Genomic DNA, 24,428 nt, shown 5'->3' on the forward strand with positions numbered 1-24,428 from the left:
TGAACTAGTGCTCATATGGGATGCTGGCACTACAGGCGGCATCTTTACCTACTATACCACAGTGCCGGCCCCTACTATCACTCAAAGTCTGAAAAACTCTGAGTTCTAAACTCTAGGATCAAGGATTAAGATAAAGGAATGAGATGTCTGATATGTTAGATATTGGCATGAAGAGAGACAAGCTAATGAAGATGATGTGATAACTGTAGGATGGGACAGAGTCTCCATCGTGCAGACAGTGGTTAAGGAGAGTTTCCCTGATGCGACAGCACAGGAGTGAAACAGGCAAAGTCTGGAGTGTTCCATGCAAGGGGTACAGCAAGTGCAGACATCAGAATGCACCTGCTGTGGTCAGGGAGCAGCAGCGAGGAGGCCCGATCACTGGAGCAGTCAGCAGACAGAGGAAGAGGATTCATAGGGAGACGTTGGGGCTGATGGTGGGACACACACACAGGGAAGGCGGAGGACGGACAGGATCAGGCAGATCCCTGCCTGGCCCACCCAGGTCCCTGAGTCCAGAGCTCACACACCTGACACCTGTGGTCACGCACAGCTGCTGCCACGTGGTCCAGGAAGAAGCCCAATGTCAGCACGGCGGACAGCGCCCCAACCCAACTTCAGCTGGTGCTGTCCGTGGTGCTGAAACCGAGTGCAGCCTTGCACAGGGTAAAACAGGGCCTGGTCCCACTGCGGAGGGCGGTGACCACAGCCCTGGCCTCGGATCCGCCCCATCTCCATCCCAGGAAGAGAACACACACTAGGCTGCACTTGCTTATATAAAAGCCTTAGCGACAGAGGCGGTTCCAAGATGGCGGGAAAGAAAGGGAGCTTACTGATCTAGTTCAGGAGAAGATAGTTTAATAAAAGTGGAGATAGTGTAGTCTCAGGGAAGAGTTAGGGGGAAAATGGCAGAGGAAACTCTTCCGTAATTAGAGGGACATGGTGGACCTATGTGGAGGGGGTGGGTGCCCATGGCTCGGGACCCAGCTGCCAAGAGCCTCCACACCAGCACTGGAGAGTGAGATAATTAAAAATGAATTTTAATGGAAAAAAGAAGCCTTCGCAATAGGGGTCGGTGCTGTGGCACAGCAGGTAAAGCCATCGCCTGAAATGTCGGCATCCCATATGTCCCGGCTGCTCCACTTCCAACCCAGCTCTCTGCTATGGTCTGAGAAAGCAGTGGAAGATGGCCCAAGCCCTTGGGCCCCTGCACCCACGTGGGAGACCCGGAAGAAGCTCCTGGTCCCTGGCTTCGGATCAACCCAGGTTCAGCCATGGTGGTCATTTGAGGAGTGAACCAGCGGATGGAAGACCTTCCTCTCTCTCTCTCTCTCTCTCTCTCTCTCTCTCTCTCTCTCTGCCTCTGCTTATCTGTAACTCTGCCTTTCAAATAATAAATAGATAAATATTTTTTTTAAAAAAGGATTTTTTAAAAAAGCCCTCACAATATGTCTCCATGGTTCTCACAGCATCTCAGACTGAACTCAACCCAGCCAGAGTTCCAGTTTAGAACATAATTTTTTTTTTATTTGACAGGTAGTTATAGACAGTGAAAGAGAGACAGAGAGAAAGGTCTTCCTTCTGTTGGTTCACTCCCCTAATGGCCACCACGGCTGGCGCTGCGCCGACCCGAAGCCAAGAGCCAGGTGCTTCCTCCTGGTCTCCCATGCGGGTGCAGGGCCCAAGCACTTGGGCCATCCTCCACTGCCTTCCCGGGCCACAGCAGAGAGCTGGACTGGAAGAGGAGCAACCAGGACTAGAACCCAGGGTACCGGCGCCGCAGGTGGGGGATTAGCCTAGTGAGCCGCAGCGGGGCCGGCCCCAGTTCAGAACATAATTAATAACACGACCATCCTCTGCTCACACCTCACACAGCTCCTTCTCCCAATGCCTCATGACCTTTGAACTTGAAGGTGATTCCATGGGGTGTGGCTCTTGCCCCACACATGCACATGACCCACTCCCTCACCTTCAAGACCTTTCTCAAAAGTCATCTACCCAGTGATGCCTACCCTGAACACATCACTCAAAATTACAAAAACAGGGGCCAGTGCCATGGCATAGTGGGTTAAGCCACCATCTGCACTGCTGGCATCCCATGTGGGCACTGGTTCAAGTCCCAGCTACACCACTTCCAATGCAGCTCCCTGCTGAGGTGCCTGGGAGAGCAGCAAAAGGTGGCCCAAGTATTTGGGCCCCTGCACCCATGTGGGAGGCCTGGATGGAGCTCCTGGCTCCTGGCTGCTGCATGGCTCAGCCCTAGCTGTTGCAGTCATTTGAGGAGTGAACCAGTAGATGGAAGATCTCTCTCTCTCTCTCTCTCTCTCTCTCTCTCTCTCTCTAACTCTGACTTTCAAATAAATAAATCTTTTTAAAAATGACAAAAACAAACCTGCCCTTCTGACTCTGCTTCCACACGCATGCAGCTAGTTCTGCGTGTATTACCATCTGCTCATACACTGACGAAATTCATTGTGCTCCGAGGTCATTATCTCTCACCCTCACTAACCTTCTGCTCACCCACACAAACGCTTTCTCTGTCATTGGCTCACTCCCCGACCCCCAGTGCCTAGCACAGAACCTCGTACACACTTGGTGCTCAATAAATGTTGTAGCACCAATAAATGTTCAACGAATTTAAACAATTTTTAAAAATATTTATTTATTTGAAAGGCAGAGAGAAAGGCAGGGAGGGAATCTTCTATCCCCTGGTTCACTCCCCAGTGGCTGCAATGACTGAGGCTGGGCCAGGCTGAAGCCAGGAGCCTGGAGCTCCACCTGGATCTCCTGCATGGGTGGCAGGGACCCAGGCACCTGAGCCATCACTCGCTGCTTCCTCAGGCAGATTAGCAAGGAGCTGGGTCAGAAGTGGAGCAGCTGAACTTGGAACCGGGGTTCCTATGGGATGCTGGCGTCACAGGCAGCGGCTCAGCCCACTGTGCCACAAAAAGGTCTCTGGGCCGGTCACTGCAGATGCTGATAACTCAGCTCGAGGCACAGACGGACCTGAGTCACCTGCTCCCCCCCCCCCCCGGATCCAGCCCCAGCGCAGGCAGCTTGACTCCTGCTGGGAGCCCTTCCACGGTAAGCGCCCTTCTGCTGTGACACGGAGACCGAATTCTGAGAAGAGGGGGGAAGATGGGCTGTGTGCTCGTGAGATTGACCTCAGATCCAAACGGAGTCGAAAGCAAGTCAGGGGCATATCCAGGGGCTGCTGCTCCAGGCCGGGGGAACAGCAGGTGCACGGGGCCTGAGGCGGGGCCCGGTTCAGCAAGGCTCTCGTGGGTGGAGTGGAGCAGGGCTGTGATGCGGGTGCTGTGCACGTGCAGGGTGCTGTGTAGGTTGTGTTGGGGGCCACTGGGGAGGCGCGTTTGGCCCCGCGTGTGGATAGTGGCGATGGCATGGATCTACCAGCGAGCTCCGGGGTGTGTGTGTGTGTGTGCAAGGTCTGTGTCTGATTACAGCAGGTCGTGGGGGTGAAGCGGGTTCTGGAAGTGGAATGCATGCAGAGACAACACGAGGTGCGCGTGCGTGTGCACGCGTGCACGGAGGGTGGGTGTGTGCCCAGCTGCGTGAGTGGGTGTGCGGGGGGATGTTGGAAAGCTGTTTTCTGGCCCCAGAGCGGGAGAGAGCGAGCCCAGGAACTCACAGCCCCGCCCTGCCCCCACATCTCCAGGCAACGGCGGCGCGGTTGCCAGGAGACCAGGTTGCCAGGGCAACGCCGGCCTGAGTGGCAGCTCCGGGCGGAAGTCGGGATGCGGGAGACCACACCCACTCAGCTAAGTGTCTCATCAACCCTGCCTTCCTACATTCACTGATATATATTTTGAGAACCTGCTATGTGGTGTGACTCCTCTGGGCGCCGGAAGACGGAAGTGAATCAGACAGATAACCATTTTACCAGCCCGAAACACCTGGACTCCACGCTCAGATTAGGTTGTTTGCCCATTGGCCAAGGGAGCTAGCAAGGGCGGTCTAACTTTGAAGGACAGCTCCACGGACCAATCGAAAAGCTAAGACCACCAGGACCAATGAGGCGCCATCGTGGGCGGGACTAGCGTGTAAACGCACTACCGATTGGATAAGGGGACGCTGCGAATGGCGGAGGCGCTGCGGCGAGTGCTCAGCCGAAGTAGCGCGGCCGGGCCGGAGGAGGACACGGCCGAGGCCGGACCGCCTTTGTTGCTGCTCGGCGCCCCAGGATCTGGGAAAACCACGTTGCTCTTCGCGGCGGCCCTAGAGGCGGCGGGAGAGGGCCGGGGCCCCGTCTTCTTCCTGACGCGGAGGCCGCTTCAAAGCCTGCCCCGCGCGACTGGCGCCGCCCTCGAGCCCATGCGTCTCCAGGTAACGATGGGGCGGGACTAGTCTCTTCCAGCCGCTGGTAGGAGGGGTACGATTGAATGACAGATACATAGGCCAATGGTGGGGACCGTGGTAAGGCGAGCTGGCGCAACCTTGACGGGGTGGAGTCAGGAATGCTCCGGGGGCGGGAGTTTAAGATTGAGGGAGAAATTACCCAATGACGTGGCGGGGTTAGCAGAGGCGGCCTCCAAGGGGCGGAGTCAGGGTTTGTAAGGGGGTGGGGCTGCCTTTGGGCATGGTCTGGACCTGAGTTGGCTTCCTTGGGGGCAGCCGGTCAAGGGTGGGATACGGACTGAGGATGCCGGTGTGAGGTTGCCCCAGACATTTTTTTTTTGATTTATTTACGCGGCCGGCGCAGTGGCGCAGCGGGTTGAAACCCTGGCCTGCAGCTCCTGCATCCCATATGAGTGCCGGTTCGAGTCCCAGCTGCTTCTCTTCCGATCCAGCTCTCTGCTCTGGCTTGGGGAAGCAGTGGAAGATGGCCCAAGTGCTTGGGCCCCTGTACCCGCGTGGGAGACCCGGAGGAAGCTCCTGGCTCCGGACAGGCTTTGGCCACCTCTCGCCCGGGCTGCCTGCGGCTGCTAACCTACCCGCAGGTTTTTCTTGCCTGTGGCTCCTGGCGTGCCCTCGGCCTGGCATGGATCTCCCAGGTCACCTTTCTGAACCCCCTTCTCCCATTTATGAAAAGCAAAATGCTATTGACCCTGGAGGAGCGGCCGGGGCGGGGTTTAATCACTGGCAGCTGCCCCGGGCGTCCGCTTCCCACGCTCACTCTGCCCCTCTCTTTCAATCTTCTAGAAAATTCGCTTCCAGTACCCACCCTCAACCCCGGAGCTCCTCTGGCTCCTCGGCTCCGCCCACGAGGGCCCGGGGCCGGCGCCCGCGCTTCTGCTGCTCGATGGCCTGGAGGAGTACCTGGGGGAAGACCCAGGGGCCCAGGAGGCCGCCCACCTGGCCGCCCTGCTCGTGGACACAGCCGCCCACTTCAGCCACCGGCTGGGGCCCGGCCGGGCGTGCGGGCTGCTGGTGGCCCTGCAGACCCAGGACGAGGGGGACCCCGGGGAGGCCCTGCGGCTGGCCGTGCTGCAGCGCTACTTCCCAGCCCAGTGCTGGCTGCAGCCGGACGCGCCGGGCCCGGGCGAGCGCTGCCTGCGGGCCTGCCTGGAGCCGGGCGCGCCGGGCCACAGGACGGAGTGGCGGGTGAGCTTCGGCGCCGACGGAGAGCCGACGGTCGCCCCGGCCGCTGCCTGCGGCTCAGACCAAGCTTCCGGCTCCGGAGGCCGGGCCCGAGCCTTGATCGGCCACAGCCTCTCCGGGCCGGGGTCTCCCACGGCTAAAAGGCCCCGCTCGGGGACGCGTGCAGAGTCGGGGACGTGAGAGCGTCCAGCGCGTGTTTAGACAGCAGCAGCATCCTGCACACAGGACAGCCGCCGACGTGTGATTTCGTTTTCTTTATCAAAAGTCGTCTGTTACCTATCGGCCTCTGCCCCTTCCTTCTCCGCCCGCTTGACGTCATCGGCTCCCTCCTGGCTGCCCGGTCCCCAGCGGGTCCCCGGGTCCTGGGAGCATTCGCCTGCGTGAGTCGGGAGGGCCCCTACCTACAAGTCGCGCTGTAGGGAAAGTGTGCGGACGCCTACCTCTCCCGGGCCATCGCGCGCCCCCGGGGCGTCACCCGGTGGCCCTTGGTGTCAGCACGGCCCGATACAGGACAGGGCTCTGTGAGCCATCCTTGGTGGCGAAGAACAAGCCAGAAGCTCACGAAACGGCAGCCCTCGCCCTGGTTGTACAACTGAACTACATTTCCCAGCCTCCCTTGGGCCTAGCTGGGGTCACATGACTGTTTCTGGCCAATAGAATTTCAGGACAGCGGCCCATTTCCGGGCCAGATCCTTAGGCCCATTTCCGGGCCAGATCCTTAAAATGGTCCCTGGACTCTCCTGTTGTGTCTCACTTGTTGGCTGAGGATAGAGAGGACCTAGGTGAGGCCCCCAAGGTGACCCTAGGGGAAGCGGAAGCCGGAGACCAGAGAGGTCCTACGCTATTTGTCTTTTTAAGTCAGTGCCCCTCCGCCGGGTCACTCCCCAAATGACTGGGACAGCCAGGGCGGGGCCAGGGCCCCAGCCAGGAGCCCAGCGCTCCATCCGGGTCTCCCCCACGGGTGCAGGGGCCCAGGCACTGGGGCCATCACGGCTGCCTCCCCAGGTGTGCGAGCTGGGAGCCGAGCTGGGTCCCCACGCCGGCACCTGCACCTGCTCCAACGGCAGAGTTTCAGGCTGAGCTGGGAGACTTGCACGGGCATCCCCGGAGGACGATGACGCTTTGAACATGCACAAGTTTATTGATTTCATAACAGGAAAGCTTACGGATCTGGTTTACGTATATACAAAGGTCGCACAGTACATAGTGTGTAATGCCACAAGGGTGAGTTTCCTGAGCTCCGTGGGTTGGGCGGCCGACATCGGCAGTGCCCCCACCCCTGCCGGAGGCCTCCAGGGCCTGCGCGGCTACAGGCGGTCACGTCAACCCCCCCGCCCCCCCCCCCGCACCTGCACGTTGGCTCCCTAAGAGCAGGCAACGTAGCTGGGGGGTGGCGGCTCGGGGGCTGGCCGGAGGCTGTTCTCGTAGGGGTTGGAGTAGGAGCCGTCGGGGGAGCTCCCGGGGGCTCCCTGGGAGCCCCCTGAGCTGTAGTCAGCCGAGATGCCCGAGTCGGACACCACGAGGTACAGGTACTTCAGGTGGGGCGGGGTGGGGGGCAGCTCAGGGGGCAGCGGCCGTGGGCACAAGACCTGGGAGCGGGGGTCGAGGATGGTGTACTCGAAGCTGGCGGCAGAAGCCCCCTCTGGCCTGGGCTTCAAGGCCAAGGCCGACGAGCATGAGGAGGCCTCTGAGCCTTCGTCCCCGGCCGCGGTGTCAGCACCGCCTGCGGGCCCTGGCAGGCGCTCGCCGGGTGGGCTCCGGGGCAGCAGCCACTTGTCCAGTACCAGGTAGGAGTCCGGGGCGTGCTTCCTGCTCCCCGGCTCCAGCAGGGGCCCCTCGTCCGCGGCCTCGGGCTCCGCTGCCTGGGCCACTCCCCAGCAGCGCTCAGACAGGACTTCCAGGGGGGCGGGTGGGTCCTCCGGGTAGGGGGTGCAGGGGCTCCACCATAGACAGCCCTCATTCTGGTGTAGCCATAGCTGGAGAAGCGGCAGCGGCCGGGGGCTCAGAGGCCGGGGCTTTGGCTGCGGGGACAGGAAAGCCCCAGGCCCCGACAGGGACAGGCGGGCTCACTTACCTGGAAGTTCCCCTTGTGGGTGGTGAAGAGACCCTCGAACTCGCTCTCCGGGCTCGGGATGCCCGGCCAGATCTTCTGCTTCAGAGCCCTGTGGGAAGAGGTTTCGTGGTCGTGAGCCACGGAACGCTCACCCCTGCCCCCGCAGTGCCCGGTTCCGCGGTCACAACTACTCCTGGTCCCCCCCCCCCATGACGACGGAGGCAGAGGCGTGTGTCCAGCTTAGACCCTGGCTGAAGCAGAAAAGGGTCTAAGTCTATGTCTATGTCTAAGTCTCTGTCTCTCTCCATCTCATCTCCATCATCTCCATCCCCCTCCCCCTCCCCCATCTCCCGTCTCGCTTGTTCCCCTATGTCTATGTCTGTCTATGTCTCTCTCTCTCTCTCTCTCCATCTCACCTCCACCTCATCATCCCTCTGTCTCTCCAGCGCCTAGTGCATAGCTGGCACCCAGCACCAGGGCAATGCACAGAGCCATGAAAGCGAACCAGGAGATGGTTCAGCGGCTATAGCAGGCAAAGACTTGGGGACCGTGAACGGGCGCGCGGCGTGCCTGGAATCACCCATACCCCGGGGTCGAGGGCAGGAGGAAAGCCAGGCGGGTGTCCCCAAGAGCAGAGGAGTTTATTGAGCGTCTGGGCCCGGTCGGGCAGGCCCCCCGCACGGTGTGACGCCGGACGCGGGTTCGCTCCCCACCCCCGGCCTAGCCCAGCCTCTCGGAAGGGAACGACCTGGGGAGGCTCACCGGCGATGGGCCAGCAGGCCGAGCGCGGCCAGCAGCAGCAGGATGAGCACGAGGATGAGGGACAGCGTCAGGATGAGAGGGTCCAGGTCTGGCGGTCGGGGCGGAAGTCAGGGCGGGAGCTCCCCGCGGCTCGGCTCCCCCGTCCCGCCCGCAGCCCGCCGGTGGCCTCACCGCTAGCGGTGAGCAGCGACGCAGGCGCGGACCAGGCGCTCCAGAAGCCCCCGAAGCTCGGCTCGGCCATGCGCGCGCGGACGGCGAAGGAGTAGCGCGTCCCGCGCCGCAGGTTGCTCAGCACGCACTCGGTGCGGCCTTCGAGAATCTCCACCTTGGGGCACCCGGGCCCGGGTGAGGACGGGGTCCGTGGGGGCGGGCCCCGGGGAGCCGAGCCAATCAAGGAGAGGAAAGGCGGGGCCCAGGGGCGGCAAGGCCAATCAAGGAGAGGAAAGGCGGGCCCCAGGGGGACCAGCCAATCAAGGAGAGGAAAGGCGGGGCCCAAGGGGACTAGCCAATCAAGGAGGGGAAAGGCGGGGCCCAGGGCCGGCGAGACCAATGAGGGATGGGGGCGGGACACCAGAAGACTCAGGGCCAATCTGGGCGAGGGACGGAAGAGGAGGGGGCGGGGCCTGGGCCAAGTCACGCCCACGGCTGCTAGCGTCAGGGGCGGGATCTGAGGGCGACGGGCTGCGGTGGGCGGTAGGGGCGAGGCTCACCCTCTGCGCGGCTCCTGCACCGCTGCCTGCGGAGACGTCCACCTCGTAGCGGATGTGGGTGGTCATGGGTGCCCCAGGGGGCGGGAGCCAGCGCAGGACCACGTGGCCGCCCTCGTCGGCCTGTCGCGCCAGTAGCCCCTCGGGGGCGTCCAGGAGCACTGCGGCAGGGGGCGTGACTGGGTGGGCGGGCAGAGTCCGAGGCCACGCCCCTATGCCACGCCCACGCCTCCGGGGAGGGGGCGCTTACCCACTTCGTTGACGTGGATGATGCGGTTGTAGCGCTGGGCGCCCGAGGGGACCGCGGTGACGCGCAGCTCCAGGGGCACGAAGCTGGACGTGTCGGCCGTGGGCAGCGAGCACCAGAAGCGCACCGCTCCGCGGGCCGTGGGCACCTGGTGCAGGTGACACGACTTCCACGGCTCACCCCTGCGCGCCCGGGACGCCCGGGAGGGAAACGAGCAGGGGGTAACTTGGGGGTACGGCCACCAGGGGGGCGCCGCAGCCCCGACGTGGTGACACCTGCCGCCCTGATGCGGAGGCGACCCCCCTTTTGGGGTCGTTTACCGCGGGGGGCGGTCTCCAAACCCGGCCACCAGGAGGCGGGTCAGCCCTGGCCCTGCGGGCTTCCCACTCGTGACCGCGGCGAGCCCCCGTCCACCCGCTGGGGATCCCGCCCCGTTCGACTCACTCAAGCTGGTACGAGAAACTGTAGTTTCTGGGACCGACCCCGGGGACGGCGGCTTCCTCCCAGAAACATAGCAAGTCCTCCAGCCGCTCGCTGAAGCACAGAAGGTCTTCGGGCCCGCGGGCCGCCAGCAGGGCCGCTGCGGGGGGACGGTGCGTGGGGTGGGGGAAGTCAGGGAGGCAGAGCCCGGGGCCTCGGGCCACAGCCCCCTCCTCGGGCTCCCACCGCCTGTGCTGCGCCGATAAGAAACACGCCGGGCCCCGCCCTCTCCCGCAGCGGGGCTCCCAATGGGGTCGGCACGGGGGGCGCCCCCTGAAGCCCCGAGCGCAGGTTGCTAGTCCTATTGTCACCCCCCACCCCACTCCTCCATCCAACACGCACCAGCCCACCCGGCGGCCAGCAGGTGCCGCGATCGCCACCCCGGCCTCCCCCTGCGGGCCCCGCCCCATCGCGGCCGTGCGCGCTCCAGGGCGTGTGCGGAGCACGAGGTCCCCTATCGGCCCCCGCAGGCTGCCGGCCGCCCGATAGCGCCAACCGTGCCCGCGGCGCCCGCCCTGCTCCCGGCGGGGCCAGGCAGCGGGCGCCCGCACGCCAACCGTGTCCCCAGCCACCTGCCGCCGGTCCCTGGGACGTGGGGCCGCACTTCCCCCAGGCCAAGCTCCGCACTGGGGGTGGGGGAGAGTCCTCCACTCGGCCACTCCCCCTCTAGGGACTCAGTGTCTGGGGTGGTCCAGGTGCAGACCCCTCCCCATGACCCTAGAAGGGACCAGGTCCCTGGCTCCCCGGGACCGCGCAAAGAATGGAGCAGAAACACCGTGCCCTCTTCAGTGGGGGTGCGGAGACCCCGCCATGGCCGCACCAGGATCCAGGTTAGGACTTGAGACACCAGCGTGGCCCCCAGGCCCCAGCATGGCCCCTCCAGAACCCAGTGTGTGTGTGTGTGTGCGCGCGCGGGGGGCTGTGGGGGGAGGAACCCACACTGCCCCGTCCTTACCTTTACTCTCAAATCTGGGGTCGTGGAGGTTGAGAGGGGGCGCCCAAGCGGCCCCCGCGAGCAGGAGGCAGAGGGAGCCGACTCGGGGCCAGAGGCGCTCCATGGCGCGGCCTCCGCCCCCAAGGGGCGCCGCGGCTGCTCGCCCCGCGGCAGGGTCCCCAGCTGGGCCAGCAGCTGCGTCCGCCCCGGACACAGCTGGCCAGGCCCTTCCTGGCTCCCGGCCTCCGCCCGGGCGGCAACTCCCCCGGGGGGCGGGGCCGGAGCGCGGCCCGGGGCAGAGATAGGGGCCCGGCGGGCGGGAGGGCGCGGGGTCCCCGCGGCAGACGCACTTGGCGCGAAGTGAGTCCGGGCAGGTGACTTTTCTTATCTGAACTGTAACATCTACAGCCTGGCACAGAGCAGACATTCCGATAAGGCAAGTTCCTGCGTTTATCGCCTGCATCGGCATTGCTTCTCGGACTGGAAATAAGTAAATAAGTAATACATAAACATCGTAATAATGACCAGCCATTAAGTTGGCGCTGGGCCCAGCTACTGGACAGGGCGTACAATATGCACCTGTATTTGTACATAGTCTAGAGTGCGAGCTTTCATTTAAAGAAAAAAGATGTATTTATTTGAGAGGCAGAGTTACAGAGAGAGAGAGAGAGAGAGAAAGAGAGAGATCTTCCACCTGCTGGTTCACTCCCCAAATGGCCACACCAGATGGAGCTGGGCTGGTTCGAAGCCAGGAGCCAGGAGCTCCATCCGGGTCTCCCACGTAGGTTCAGGGGCCCAGGGACTTGGGCCATCCTCCACTGCTTTCCCAGGCCATAGCAGAGATCTGGATCAGAAGTGGAGCAGCTGGGACTCGAACCGGCGTCCATATGTGGCTCCTTAAACTGCTGAGCCACAGCGCCAGCTCCCCAGGAGTGTGTATGGCTTGCCTCTTTATACTCATGACGTTTTATTTTACAAACAAGGCACAGATTTTAAAATAATGGCTGGGGCACGGAGGTACACACCTGCTGAAAGACACAGGTGCTCCATGGCTCAGCGCTGTCGCGGACTAACCAATCAGAGCCCGGACAGTTCCGTGCCCATAGCGATTGGTTCAAGGCAGACACGTGGCTTGAAAGGATCCAATGAGCTTTCATCCTGGGACTTTAGCTGAAGTTCGCAGCTTCCTATTGGGCGAGTGGGTGGGTGGATGGAGTAGTTGGAGGCATCTTTGCCACCAGAGGGAAGAAACTGCCGGTGAGGATAACCCCGGCTTTTCACCGCTTCCTCTATGAGGAAGGTTCCTGCCATAGATGGTGGCCACGCTCTTTCTCTTCACTTTATTCAGGCCTCCGTGAAAGTGTCACCTCCTCCATGCAGCCCTCCGTGATCACCCTACCTAAAACAGCAACTTTCCCACCTTAAGCCACCACAAATAGGCTTTTTTTTTTCCCCTGTTTTTTACTTTGGGCACCTACTGTCCTTTTGATGATCCGACGTGTATTTGGTGCTTTGTCACTGATCCACAGCTCTAGCTATTCCTAATCAAAGTGTCCGGGGGGGGGGGGCTGGCGCCATGGCTCACTTGGTTAATCCTCTGCCTGTGGCGCCGGCATCCCGTATGGGCACCAGGTTCTAGTCCCGGTTGCTCCTCTTTTCCAGTCCAGCTCTCTGCTGTGGCCTGGGAGGACAGTGGAGGATGGCCCAAGCGCTCGGGCTCCTGCCACGCCCGCGGGAGACTCGGGTGAGCCCCCCCCCGACCAAGGTGACCCACCACGTCTTCATTCAGCACCCAGCAGCAAGCCCAGAGCTTTCCCACGGTCACAGGATCACGCCTTAAAGCCCCAGGGGAGGGGGTGTCTCAGAAATGTGGCTTTTCCTTTGAGGGGATCGATAATCCTACCACTGCCAAAGGCCACGGGAAAGGACGGGGTGGGGGTGGGGGACGTGCACAGGTGCATTGGCCAAGCCAGTCTGAGCCAAGAGCACCACAGTGCTGATGACATCATTCGAGTTCCTGGATCCAACTGTGCCTGAAGCCAGCCCCGCTGGACTTTTCCATGACACAAACCATGGATTCATTACCCGCAACCCCCCCCCCCCATTTTTTAAAAAACATGTCTCTGTTTGAATCAGACTCTAGACCGCTTGGAACAGAAAGAACCCAGATGAACCCAAGGAGACAGAAAAGCCCTCGGGGATGGCCAGCACGGAGCGGGCGGGCGTGTTCCTTCATCCTATCCCCACCCCGAGAGACCGGAACCCCTTCCCGGCATCCTCAGATCCCCTAGGGACTCGTGGGCGCCCATCTCTCCGTTGGGTGGAATTCCATTTATTTGCACTTTGATACACATAACAAAAAAGACGCTGTTATCACTCCAGAAAAACCGGGAGGAGGAAATCCTGACAGGCCTCTCTGGCATCCGGCCGTGACTCAGCCAATCATCTTCCGAGGGCTCCCATCGCCCCCCCCCCCCATTTTTGTTGAACTTGAACTTGGGCGCACAGGTGCGAAGCGAGCAGCCCGGGCTCCTGCTCCGTAGCTGTGGTGCCTGCTCTCGTCCACTCGGGGTCCCCAACAGGGGACCTCTGAAGCCACGCCCCCTTCCCTATTTCTGGGACTGTGCGCTCTCTCCCGGCACCCACCCTGGGGGCTGACTGACGCCTCCGGGGATAAAGACCCAGCGCTAAGAGCAGCGATTCAGGGGCTGCAGCCGCTAGGGGGCAGTGTTGGCAGACTGACGGCACAAGCACCGGCCTTACTAGGGGCGGGTGGGTAGTGCGGTTCCAGGAGAAGCCCCCAACTCTCCCACCCCACCCCCGCTCCACGGTGACAAGCGCCAGGTCGGGGCCGGCTCAGGCTGGGGAGAGGGACGGTGCGTGCCGGGCCGCCTCTCTCCGCCGCAGCACGAAGTCCCCGGGGGAGGCTGGACTCATGGCGTAGAAGACATTGGCATTGTCCGGAATCAGGAGCTCTGGGGGCGGGGGAAGGGCAGGGACGAGGTGAGAGGCCCGCACAACCTCCTGCCCCTCCCCCACGGAAACCCCCAAGCCTTCCGCCCCCCACCCCCCAACCCCCACTCCTGGAAGCCGCCCAGGCTCGGGTCCTCCCAGCCAGCGCCCACCTGAAGCCCGGACAACCTCACTCCTGTCTCTACCACCAGCCCAGGCAACCGCCCACCATTTGCCTGCCTGCACCCCACGGAGGCCCGACATTCGCATCCCAAGTTTAGGCAAACGCAGGCCACACCCCCCAAACAGCTTCCGGCCCCGCCCGCCCCAGCACCTGCTAGCCCAGCTCGGGTGGGCTGAACTTGGACGGCTCCCCACCTGCAGTCTGCACAAACATAGTAAGCTCACCCTCCCCCCGCCTCAACACGCACAACCTCACCCCCCCCCCCCGACTCCGAGTTCCACACTCTTTGTCCCTCTCCCATCCCAAGTTCAGACACTCGGGGCTGGCCCAGCTCAAGGTGCCACTAACTTCAGCTCAGATCAGCTTCTCCCACTTGACCTTGGACGATCTCGCTGCCCCAGAATTATGAGCGCCGGTTCGAGTCCTGGCTGCTCTACTTCTGTTCCAGCTTCGTGCTAAGTGCTTGGGCCCCTGCACCCACATGGGAGACCTGGATGGAGCTCCTGGCTCCTGGCTTCAGTCAGGCCCAGCTCCAGCCATTGTGGCCTTTTGGGGCGCGAACCAGCAGATGGAAGACCTCTCTCTCTCTTTCTCTCTCTCCCTCCCTCCCTAACTCTGCCTTTCAGGTTAATTAATTAAAAAGCCAGCCTTGGGTGCCCCGTCCCTCACTCTGAGCCAGGACAGCCTCCCCGTGCACGCCCCTGGCCTGGGCCCCAACTGGGTGAGTGGCCCCACTCACCCTTGTCCCCAGGGAGGACTTGGAAGAGCTGGTAGTCACCGGTGCAGGCCTCGGGGGCGCTGTGCTTCTGCAGGGCCCGCTGCACCACGCTGGGGGCTTTGTCCTGGCTCGTGAGCTGGAGAGAGGGAGCGGGCAGGGGGTGGGCCAGAGGCCCCCAGCCCCAAGGGGCCCCAGCTGCGCCCCGCAGGCCGCCAGCCCCGCCCCTCACCAAGATGCTCCGGTACAGGTTCCCGTGGTCATTGTCCATGCTGACGCGGATGACGCAGGATTCCGAGCCCGGCTGCTGCCCCGGGTTCAAGGCCAAGGTCAGAGGGCGGGGGCCTGGCGGGTCGGGGCTCCAGGGCGGCTGCAGGCAGTGGGGGCAGGGGCGATGCTGAGGGCTGGGGGCCCAGCGGGCCCCGCTCCCAGCGGTGTATCCTGTAGGTTTGCTATATGCTAACATGGCCCTGTGCGCCGGGGCCTGGCACGCGCAGCCCGCGTACACACAAGCTCAGTGGGATCCCACATAGGCCTCCTGTCCCCAGCAGCAAGAGTGACCCCTGTACCCCCAGGCCACACTCAAGCGCACCCCGAAGCGCGTGAGCGAGCAAGCCCGGATCACTCCAGGCATGCGTTCCCGCCCCTCTCAGAATGCTGATTCCCAGGGACAAGCCCGGGTCACCCCTCCTGGGCCAAGCACTCCCTGGGGCGCTCCAGACCTGGGCAGGCGACGGCTTGGGGGACGATGGCTCAGACGGGGCCAGGGAGACGCTCACAGCTCCTGGGTACACCTACCCCCCGCACACACCTGGCCCTGCCATCCCGTGTGCCCCACCCTGCCCAGCCCTGGGTGCCACACGGTAACACACACACACACACACACACACACGAAGCCTCTGTACCTTGGTGTTGGGACCCTGGGGCCCTGGCGAGGCTGGGGGGCTGCCAGGAGGAGGGTCCTTGACTCCAGGGCTTGCTGGCGGGGACCCTGGTGACCGACTGGGGGAGGGGGCGGAGCCTGAGTGGGGCAGGTGCACCCCAGGACCCCCCACCCTGCTATGCCTGGCCTTGTGGGACGCTCACCTGGCAGTGGGCGAGGAGGGGTCCCCGGGACTCCCACCAGGCGATGAGCTTTTCTCTCGGGACAGCTTCCTGAGGACGGGGACAGGGACCGGGGTCCAGGCCGGACTGGGCCCCAGGAGCAGCGCCCGCTCCCCCCTCCCACGTTGTCGCCCCCAGGGACTCACGCGCTGAGACGCTTGGTGAGGCTGATGCGGCGCCTGCCGCGCGGGGAGCTGGGGCAGGAGGCGGCCGGGGGCTCGATGACGCGGGAGATCCGGTAGCTGAGGGGTCAGTGTGAGAATGGACAGTGGGGGCGGGGGAGAGGGGCAGTGGGGGAGGAAGAGATAAAGTCAGAATCAGGGGCCCGCGTTGTAGCAGGTTAGGCTGCCACTTGTCACGCCGGCATCCCATACGGGCGCTGGTTCGAGTCCCGGCTGCTCCACTTCCGATCCAGCCCCCTGCTGATGCTTCTGGGAGGCCGAAGGGGACGGGTCCAGTGCCTGGGCCCCTGCACCCACGTGGGAGACCCGGATGGAGCTCCTGGCTCCTGGCTTCAGCACCGCCCAGCCCCAGCTGCTGTGGCCATCTGGGGAGTGAACCATCAGATGGAAGACCTCTCTCTCTCTCTGGCACTGCCTTTTAAATAAATAAATCTTTTTTTAATTAAAATTTGTAACAATGAAACAATTGTTAGAGTTGAGTCGGCTGAATCGACGTTTGTCTAAGTTGGACACGGTTATACAGAACTGGGGGTCAGGAACGGGGTCGTGGGTCAGACAGCACCACAGGTGAGGGAGAGGACGCACTGGGGGTTGAATTACCCTGCAGGTTCAAGGTCTCAATCAGACTGCCGGCTGGGGTCAGTGGGGGTCAAGTTTGGGCTTGGAGGTGAGAGAGAGCAGAGACTTCGCAAGGTCACAGGTTGGAGGGGGGAGGGGTTCAGGGCTGCAGCGGGGGTCTTGGGAGGAGCTGAGGGCTGCATGGGGCCGGTGAGATCCAGGGTGGGGAGAGGGGCAGGCCACAGGGGGGTCACCTCTGCTCCTCGCTGAGCTGGCGCTGCGCACGCAGGGCGGCCAGGACGGGCGGGCGTGGGCTCAGGCTGTGGCTCCGACAGCGCCTCTGTAGCTGCTGGATGCGAGCCAGGATCTCCCACTCCTGGGGTGGGGGTGGGGCTCAGAGCCCACCTTGCCTCCACCCTCAGACACCCACCCCAGCCCTGCCTCCATTCTCAGATACCCTACCACAGCCCTGCCTCCTCCCTCAGACACCACCCCAGCCCTGCCTCCACACTCAGACACCCACCCCAGCCCTGCCTCCGCCCTCAGACACCCTACCCCAGCCCTGCCTCCGCCCTCAGACACCCACCCCAGCCCTGCCTCCTCCCTCAGACACCCTCCCCAGCCCTGCCTCCGCCCTCAGACACCACCCCAGCCCTCAGACCCCTCACCCGCACCCACCCCGCTCACCTTTCTCCTCTTCTCAAAGTTGATAAGATCCCCCTGGAGGCAAAGGCTGAACTGGAGTTTCCAGGGCCAGGGGTCAGCCGAGGTCAGGGGTGGGGTTGGGAGGAGCCCCACTTTGCTAACAGGGCTGGGGTCAGGGTCAGGGATGGCAGTCAGGAGGCCCAGTGCGGGGGAGGGGGTAAGCGGAGTAGGGGGAGGGGTCAGGAGTCGAGGTCGGGGGTCAGACCTCCACAGTGTCCGGCAGGGCCGTGTCCAGCATGAGCAGGTCGGTAAGGAAGGTGCCAAGGTAGGGGACGGGGCCTGGGGGCGGCTTCTGCAACCCACCAGGCGCCAGTCACCGGGCCATCATCACCATCATCTCCCCCACCCCTCTCTGGGTGTCCCAAACCCAATGGCTCACCGAGCTCAGGCTGCCCGGGTCCGGGTCCTCCAGGGGCCCCTGCGCAGCCTCCTCCTAGGTGGGAGAGAGAGACCCTGGGAGTGCCACCGACCCCCCTCAGGGGCCATGTCTCAGGGCCACCCCCCCACCCCCCGGCTTCCAGCAGTCAGGCCAGTGCTGGGGACCCTGCCTGCCCCGTGGGAGACCCGGATGGAGCTCCTGGCTTTTGCAGGCATTTCGGGAGTGAACCAGTGAATGGCAACTTCTGCTCTGTCTCTCGTAGAAAAAATTAAAGGGCCACAGACAGGGTGCAGGTGCAGCTGTGCCGGCCGCGGGGGTCGGCGCCCCGCGTACCTGCGAGAGAATCTCCCTGCAGCTGATGTGGTTGTTCTCGTCCGAGAAGATCTGCGAGAGCTTCCGGAACGTGGACAAGGGCTCCCTGGGGCGACAGGAGGGGGCGCGGCCGCGGGTCAGGGGCGCCCTCCCCAGGCCCCGCCCTCGCGCCCCACCTCCCCCGCGGCCCGGCCTCACCTGCTCACCGCGCCCCAGCTGCGCTTGAGCCGGTAGATGGGGTTGGACTGCAGCGCCGACAGGATGGCCCGCAGCGCCGAGAAGTCACGCAGCTCCCGGCAGCGCTGCGGGGCCCGGCGGAGGCGAGGGTCAGACCCCTGCGCACCACCCACTGCCCCGCACACGTGTCCTCCTCTTCCTCCTGCCCCGCCCCCACCCAGTCTCTGCGGGGATCCCACCCAGCCTCTTCCTACCCCATCACCCCCACACTCACGCTCTTACCCCGAGACCCGCCCAGCATCCCACGGCCCCCGCCACCCCCACACTCCACTCTGGGCCGCACCTGCTCCCGCGGCCCCGCCCCCCGCACACACCTGTGCGATGCGGATCCACTTCTCAATGCGCCGCGCCCTCTGCGGGGCAGCCAGGCCCGGCGCCCCGAGCACCGAGCCCAACACGCAGCCGGTCACCAGGTTGAACTGCGCCACGGTGGCGCGCACAGTGGGGGCGACGCCTGCCGCCCCCGGCCGGTCCCGCTGCGACCACACGGAGCCCAGGCACTCGAAGGGCCGCACGCGCTGGAAGAGGTCCTGCACCAGGGCAGGGGGCGGGGTCTGCGCTCGCCGGGAACCGCCAGCCTCCCCCACCGCCTGGCCCAGGCCTGGGTCCTCACCACATCTATGAGGGTCAGCTGTTCGGCCACCTCGTCCACGCTGAAGTCCAGGAGGTCAGGACCTTCCGGCACGAGCCCCTCCTCCCCGGCCCCGCTGTCCTCCGTGGGGTCTGGGCTGGGGAGTCCCGAACCTTACAGGGAAGTTAAAAGATGGCAAGTCTGAGGAGCCTGAGCTGTGACTTACCAGGTAAAGCTGCTGCCTGCAGTGCCGGCCTTCCATGTGGGCGCCGGTTCGAGTCCCGGCTGCTCCACTTCCCATCCAGTTCTCTGCTGTGGCCTGGGAAAGCAGTGGAAGATGGCCCCAGTGCTTGGGCCCCTGCACCTGCACGGGAGACCTGGATGGAACTCCTGGCTCGGGCTGTTGTGGTCACCCAGGGAGTGAACCAGCGAATGGAAGGGTGGGCATTTAAGATTTATTTGAAATGGAGACTGACACACAGAGAGTGGGAGAGCCAGACAGAGCTTCCTTCTCTGGGGCCATTCCCCCAAATGGCTACACCAGCCGGGGCTGAGCCAGGCTGAAGCCAGGAGCCAGGGGCTCCATGCAGGTCTCCCACGTGGGTGCAGGGGCCCAGGCACTTGGGCCACCTTCTGCTGCTTTCCCAGGCACATGAGCAGGGAGCTGGCTCGGCCGTGGAGCAGCCGGGACGTGACCCGGGCTCTGATACGGGATGCCGGCATTGTAGCGGGTGTGGGCCCCTATGGTGTTATCTGTGCATCAACACAACTTGCCCCGCATTGCCGGCTGTCCGTGACGCTACAGCAGGTGCAGCTAACAGCCTGGGAAGCCTTCTCCATTCGTCCTAATGAGGCATGAAGAAGGCAAAAAAAAAAAAAAAAAAAAAAAAAAACAGACTGTCGGATGATTGACTTCCACTTCCTCTCCTTCCCCCGGTGGTTACGTAACCATATTAATCTTTTAAATTAGCTTTGTCAAGCCTGTTTAATTTTCTCCCTTTCATTTGAATGAGGGCGGCTGGCAATGCCAAATATCAGTTTTGAAAAGTGGGCGTTGGACAAGATGTTGACTCGGCATCCAGCCGGAACCCTGCACCTGACAGCAGCGATGGAGCCAGAGGAACAAGCTCCACTCAGAGAAGTCCAGGAGGACGGGAAGTGCACCCCATTTTCGTGTTGGTTGCATTGAGCAGAAAGCAAAGGCTGTCGGGGAGGCGCTGGGGGTGCCATTAGCAAAGCCGCTGCAACATCGGAATCCCACATCCAAGTGACGGCTCGAGTCTTGGCTGCTCCATTACTTTCTTTTCTTTTTAAACATTTATTTATTTATTTAAAAGGTAGAGTCACAGAGGGGCAGAGAGAGAGAGAGAGAGAGACAAAGAGGTCTTCCATCCACTGGTTCACTCCCCAGATGGCTGCAACGGCCGGAGCTGCGTTGATCCGAAGCCAGGAGCCAGGAGCTGCATCCGGGTCTCCCACACAGGTGCAGGGGCCCAGCACTTGGGCCATCTTCTAAGCTGGTCCATTTCTGAGCCAGCTCCCTGCTAATGTGCTTGGGAAAGCAGCGGCAGATGGTCTGGGTGCTTGGGCCCTGCCACATCTGTGGGAGACCCGGATGGAGCTCCTGGCTTCTGGCTTAGACCAGGACCAGCCCTTGGCCACTGGGGACATTTGGGAAGTGAACCAGTGGGTGGACGTGCTCTCTCACGCTCTCTCTCTCATAAAATAGATCTTTAAAACAAAAGAGGCCAGCACCGCGGATCACTAGGCTAATCCTCCACCTGTGGTGCTGGCACTCGGGGTTTTAGTCCCGGTTGCTCTTCTTCCCGTCCAGCTCTCTGCTGTGGCCCAGGAAGGCAGTGGATGATGGCCCAGGTCCTTGGGCCCTGCACCCGCATGGAAGACCAGGAGGAAGCAACTGGCTCCTGGCTTCAGATCAGCGCAGCGTGCCAGCTGTAGTGGTCATTTGGGGGGGTGAACCAATGGAAGGAAGACCTTTCTCTCTAACTCTTCCTGTGAAAGAAAGAAAAAGAAAGAAAGAAAGAAAGAAAGAAAGAAAGAAAGAAAGAAAGAAAGAAAGAAAGAAAGAAAGAAAGAAAGAAAGAGGGGCCGGTGCTGTGGCACAGCAGGTTAATGCCCCGGCCTGAAGTGCCAGCATCCCATCTGGGCGCCCGTTCGAGACCTGGCTGTTCCACTTCCGATCCAGTTCCCCGCTGTGGCCTGGGAAAGCAGTGGAAGATGGCCTAAGTCCTTGGGCCCCTGCACCCGTGTGGGAGACCCGGATGGAGCTCCTGGCTCCTGGCTTTGGCCTGACCCAGCCCCTGTCGTTGTGGCCATTTGGGGAGTAAATGAGTGGATGGAAGATCTCCCTCTCCCCACCCCCAACTGCCTTTCAAATAAATAAATCTTTAAAACAAAGAGCTTTAATAACAAGAAGAAGAGAAAGGACACAAGTACACAGACACCTGAGATTTTCTCACGAGGGACAGAGAAGCGGGCGGCCACTTTGGAAATGGGAGAGAAAAGTGGCCGCTCTAATGCTCGGATTAGAGGAAGTGGATTAGGGATATGGACGCTGATGAGATAGGATCGGATCAGACGCAGATGGGGAAGATGAGCCTTCGTAAGCAGGATGCAATGACTCCCTCCACTGATCCCTCTCGTGCCTGCCCGGGGGACAGAGTCGGGCACCAGCCTCGGCGAACTCCAGAGGGGAACGGGAGCCAGAAACCGAGACAGGGAAGGCAGGGTGTTGAGTACAATGGGGAGGAAAAAAAAAAAAAAAAGGCAGCCCAGGAGGACTCCAGGTGCGGGAAGAATTTTGTGGGAAGAATTTGAGAGAGACATTTGCAGGAGTGACAGGTGCACAGGACATGTGTCACACAAAGATCTGTGGGACCCCAGAAGCACCCTGCCTTGGGGGGGGGTCCAGAAGCTGTTATTTTATTCATTTTAGTTCATTCCTTTATTTGAAAAGCATAGTGATACAGAGAGCATCCGGGTCTCCCATGCGGGTGCAGGGGCCCAAGCACTCGGGCCATCCTTCACTGCCTTCCCAGGCGCATTAGCAGGGAGCTGGATCGGAAGTGGAGCAGTCGGGACTTGAACCGGCGCCCATATGGGATGCCAGCACTGCGGGTGGCGGCTTTACCTGCTACGCCACAACAGTGGCTCTTGCTATCCACCATATTACAGGTGGGAAAACTAAGCTTCAGAAGGAGCTAAAACCTTGTGTAAAATCTGTAGCTCTGGGGGGTGGGGGTGGGGCAGAGGGAGACACTGGCGGGGGGGGGGGGCTTGCAGGAAAGGCCTTCTTGGACCATTTGGTGCAGGGGTTAGGATGCTACCTGGGCCCCTGCCTCCAATACCCACTTGCCTGGGCTCTGACGCCGCTTCCAACTCCAGCTCCCTGCTAATGCCCACCCTGGGAGGCAGCAGGTGCTGCCCCTGTCACCCCCATAGAAGAACCAGGCTGGTTTCTGGGCTCCTGGTTTCAGCCCGGCCCAGGCACTGTAGGAGTCTGGAAAATGGACCAGTGGGAGGGAGATCTCTCTCTGCCTCCCTCTCTCTGCCTCTCAAATACAAGCAGAAAAAGAACACCCCCAGTGCCCCAAACCCTCACCTGCCCACCTCTGGGGCTGCTCCTCTTCCTCCTGCTTTCCCTCAGCTTCCTCCAAAAAATCTTCTCGAAGCTTCTCTGCTTCCCGGGCCTCGGGACTCCCTGGGGCTGCCCAGCTCAGAAAGACCTGGACACTGCCCAGGTTGGAGTAGGCTGGGGGTTCCCGGAAGTCCTGGGGGTGGTCCCGCAGCCAGGAGCCCAGCAGGGACACCACAGCTCTGGCCAGAGGGGCAGGATGGGGCTCAGAGCCAGGCCCAGGCCTCTGCACCCCCCCTGCCTTGACCTTCCAGCCCTTGGCCTGGTCAATGACCTTTGACCGCCAGCCCCCCAGCGCCTGGCCCCATGGGATGCCAACCTCAGGTTCTTGTTGAAGCACAGATCTTGTCCCTGTGTCTTCATTTCTATCCTGGAAAAAAGCCCCCTCTCCAATCAAATGGTGACACGGAGAAGCTCCCCGGGGCATGGGGGTGGCGGGAGTGTTTCCTGGTTCCCAAGCTGAGGAGGTGGGGGCGCGCCCAGGTGGGGTCTGGGGGTGGCTACTGACCCGGGAGGTGGGGGCGGCGGCGGCGGCGGCAGCAGAAAGCGCAGCACGCGGCCAGTGGGCACGAAAGCCCGGTGGGTGGCCAGGAAGGCCGGCACGAAGCCCGGGTCCTGCTCGCGGTCTCCAGACACCAGCTCGCAGACCAGCCGCTCCAGGCGCGCCGCCCGCAGCGCGCGCACCTTGCTCGTGCGGTAATGGAGGAAAGAGTCGGCCAGCTCGGTGCGGGGCTGCGGGGCGGGGGCGGGGGCGGCCGTGAGAAGTCAGGAGTGGCTGGGGGGGGGCACTCTTCCTGCACGCACGCCGCTTGAAAGCCCGGCTCTGGAATCTCCTCCGGTCCATTTCTCTACAGCCCCGCCCTCCTCGGAGGTGTGACTTAGCCCCGCCCACAAATGACCCCTGCGACCCGCCCCGGACACCTCCGTCCTCCCGGGCCCCCCTCCCAGCTGCCTTCGCCACACTTGTCCTACCTGGCCGCTTCTGGACTCCACCCCTCCTCCCAGCCCGCTGCACCTTGGCTTTCCTAGACCCCACCGCCAGCTCTACCCTCAGCGCCCCCAGGTCCCACGCGGGAAGCGGCCATACCTGACTCCACCCCACTCACCTGGCCGCCTCCAAGCCCCACTGCACCTGGAGGCCCGAGCTCACCGGCCCCCCCTCCAGCTCTGCGCTCAGCCGTCCGGGCTCCGGGGCCTCTGCGCGCAGCCCCACCCTCACGCGGCGGGCTCCCTGCGTCTCCCTCGCACGCCTTCCTCACCTGGCCGCCCCCAGGCCCCTCCCCCGGGCTCAAGCGCTGACTGAGCTGCCGGCGCAGGGAGACGCTGTACACCGCGCCGTCCTCGGTCTCCTCGCCCCAGTCCTGCAGCGGCGCCTGGACGCGGAGAGGGGCTCAGGGCGCGGCAGGGGGACCGTCTGGGTCGCCAGCCGGGCCTTCCTGCTCAGCGCTTCCCGGCCAGGGTCTTTGGGACTGGGGTCCAGGCTCACGAATTCTGTCTCCAGCCCCTTCCCCGAATGTGCGCGCTGAGAGACTCCCGCCCCCACCCCTGAAGTCCGACCAGACACGCATCACTGAGTGCCCCAGATGGGGACTCCAGGGCACGGCCCGCGGGGTGCGCACCTGGAGTTTCTGGGGGAGGGGGAGGTCACCAGGGATGTGGGGGCCCAGGGTCGTCGCCCCCCTTACCAGGGCGAGCTCCCTGCCCGCTGTCCTCTCCATGGCCCGTCCAGCTCCGTGGCGCCGCCGCCGAATGAGGCGGAAGGGCCAGCGGGCAGTGGGCAGTGGCCGCTGGGGCTGGCCGGGAGGGGCGGGGCGGCCCGCCGCGCCAGGCGGGGCCTAGTGGGTGGACCCACGGCTCTCGGATGCCCCCAGGTGGACCCCAGCGCCCGCGCCAACCCCAGCAAAGTCCTTGATGATTGCCCCGACTGGCCAGGACACCTCTGTCCCCAGGTGTGCGGGAGCTGAGACGTGGAACCAGGGAGGGGCAGGTCTCCTGTCTGCCCCAGGTGTGGGGGCGTCTCCCGTCCCTCTGGCTGGGCCACAGAGACCCTCTCTGCGTCCCCCGTGCAGGGCAGCCATCAGGTCCCTGGGGCAGCCCCATGTGAGCCGTGCAGAAACGGGAAAGCCCGCGAG

General features: G+C 63.0%; 3 protein-coding genes across 6 annotated transcripts; 1 reads left to right on the plus strand and 2 right to left on the minus strand.

Moving 5' to 3' along the window:
- Positions 1-4,048: 4,048 nt before the first annotated feature.
- SWSAP1 (SWIM-type zinc finger 7 associated protein 1) lies at positions 4,049-5,840 on the plus strand. The gene is made up of 2 exons (XM_051840011.3): positions 4,049-4,344; positions 5,161-5,840. The coding sequence occupies exons 1-2, from the start codon at positions 4,099-4,101 to the stop codon at positions 5,737-5,739; spliced, it is 825 nt and encodes a 274-aa protein (XP_051695971.3). The 5' UTR covers positions 4,049-4,098; the 3' UTR covers positions 5,740-5,840.
- An 840-nt stretch (positions 5,841-6,680) lies between these two features.
- Positions 6,681-11,154, minus strand: EPOR (erythropoietin receptor). 3 transcript variants are annotated; one of them, XR_016223370.1, is made up of 8 exons: positions 10,764-11,003; positions 9,773-9,908; positions 9,332-9,510; positions 9,085-9,242; positions 8,546-8,699; positions 8,361-8,462; positions 7,634-7,721; positions 6,681-7,535 (listed from the first exon to the last, which is right to left on the minus strand). XR_016223370.1 is itself a non-coding variant. In XM_051840010.3 (8 exons), the coding sequence occupies exons 1-8, from the start codon at positions 10,864-10,866 to the stop codon at positions 6,924-6,926; spliced, it is 1,518 nt and encodes a 505-aa protein (XP_051695970.3). In that variant the 5' UTR covers positions 10,867-11,154; the 3' UTR covers positions 6,681-6,923. The 3 variants fall into 3 exon arrangements, 1 of the variants encoding a protein (XP_051695970.3); XM_051840010.3 differs by having other exon boundaries at positions 8,375-8,462; positions 10,764-11,154; XR_016223369.1 differs by lacking the exon at positions 6,681-7,535 and having other exon boundaries at positions 7,649-7,721; positions 8,361-8,699; positions 10,764-11,008.
- A 1,878-nt stretch (positions 11,155-13,032) lies between these two features.
- Positions 13,033-24,029, minus strand: RGL3 (ral guanine nucleotide dissociation stimulator like 3). Of its 2 annotated transcripts, XM_051840004.3 has the most exons (19): positions 23,982-24,029; positions 23,556-23,669; positions 22,805-23,028; positions 22,616-22,666; positions 22,264-22,478; positions 18,684-18,814; positions 18,385-18,600; positions 18,032-18,135; positions 17,855-17,939; positions 17,522-17,575; positions 17,348-17,434; positions 17,125-17,157; positions 16,692-16,813; positions 15,844-15,939; positions 15,680-15,748; positions 15,499-15,595; positions 14,826-14,963; positions 14,618-14,732; positions 13,033-13,717 (listed from the first exon to the last, which is right to left on the minus strand). In XM_051840004.3, the coding sequence occupies exons 1-19, from the start codon at positions 24,012-24,014 to the stop codon at positions 13,599-13,601; spliced, it is 2,103 nt and encodes a 700-aa protein (XP_051695964.3). In that variant the 5' UTR covers positions 24,015-24,029; the 3' UTR covers positions 13,033-13,598. The 2 variants fall into 2 exon arrangements, with proteins under 2 accessions (XP_051695964.3, XP_089172591.1); XM_089316465.1 differs by lacking the exon at positions 17,348-17,434.
- Between the last annotated feature and the right edge of the window lie 399 nt (positions 24,030-24,428).

This window comes from Oryctolagus cuniculus, chromosome 16, assembly GCF_051225735.1.
Source record: "Oryctolagus cuniculus isolate XC-2025 breed Fujian yellow rabbit chromosome 16, ASM5122573v1, whole genome shotgun sequence".
Taxonomy (NCBI): Eukaryota; Metazoa; Chordata; class Mammalia; order Lagomorpha; family Leporidae; genus Oryctolagus; species Oryctolagus cuniculus.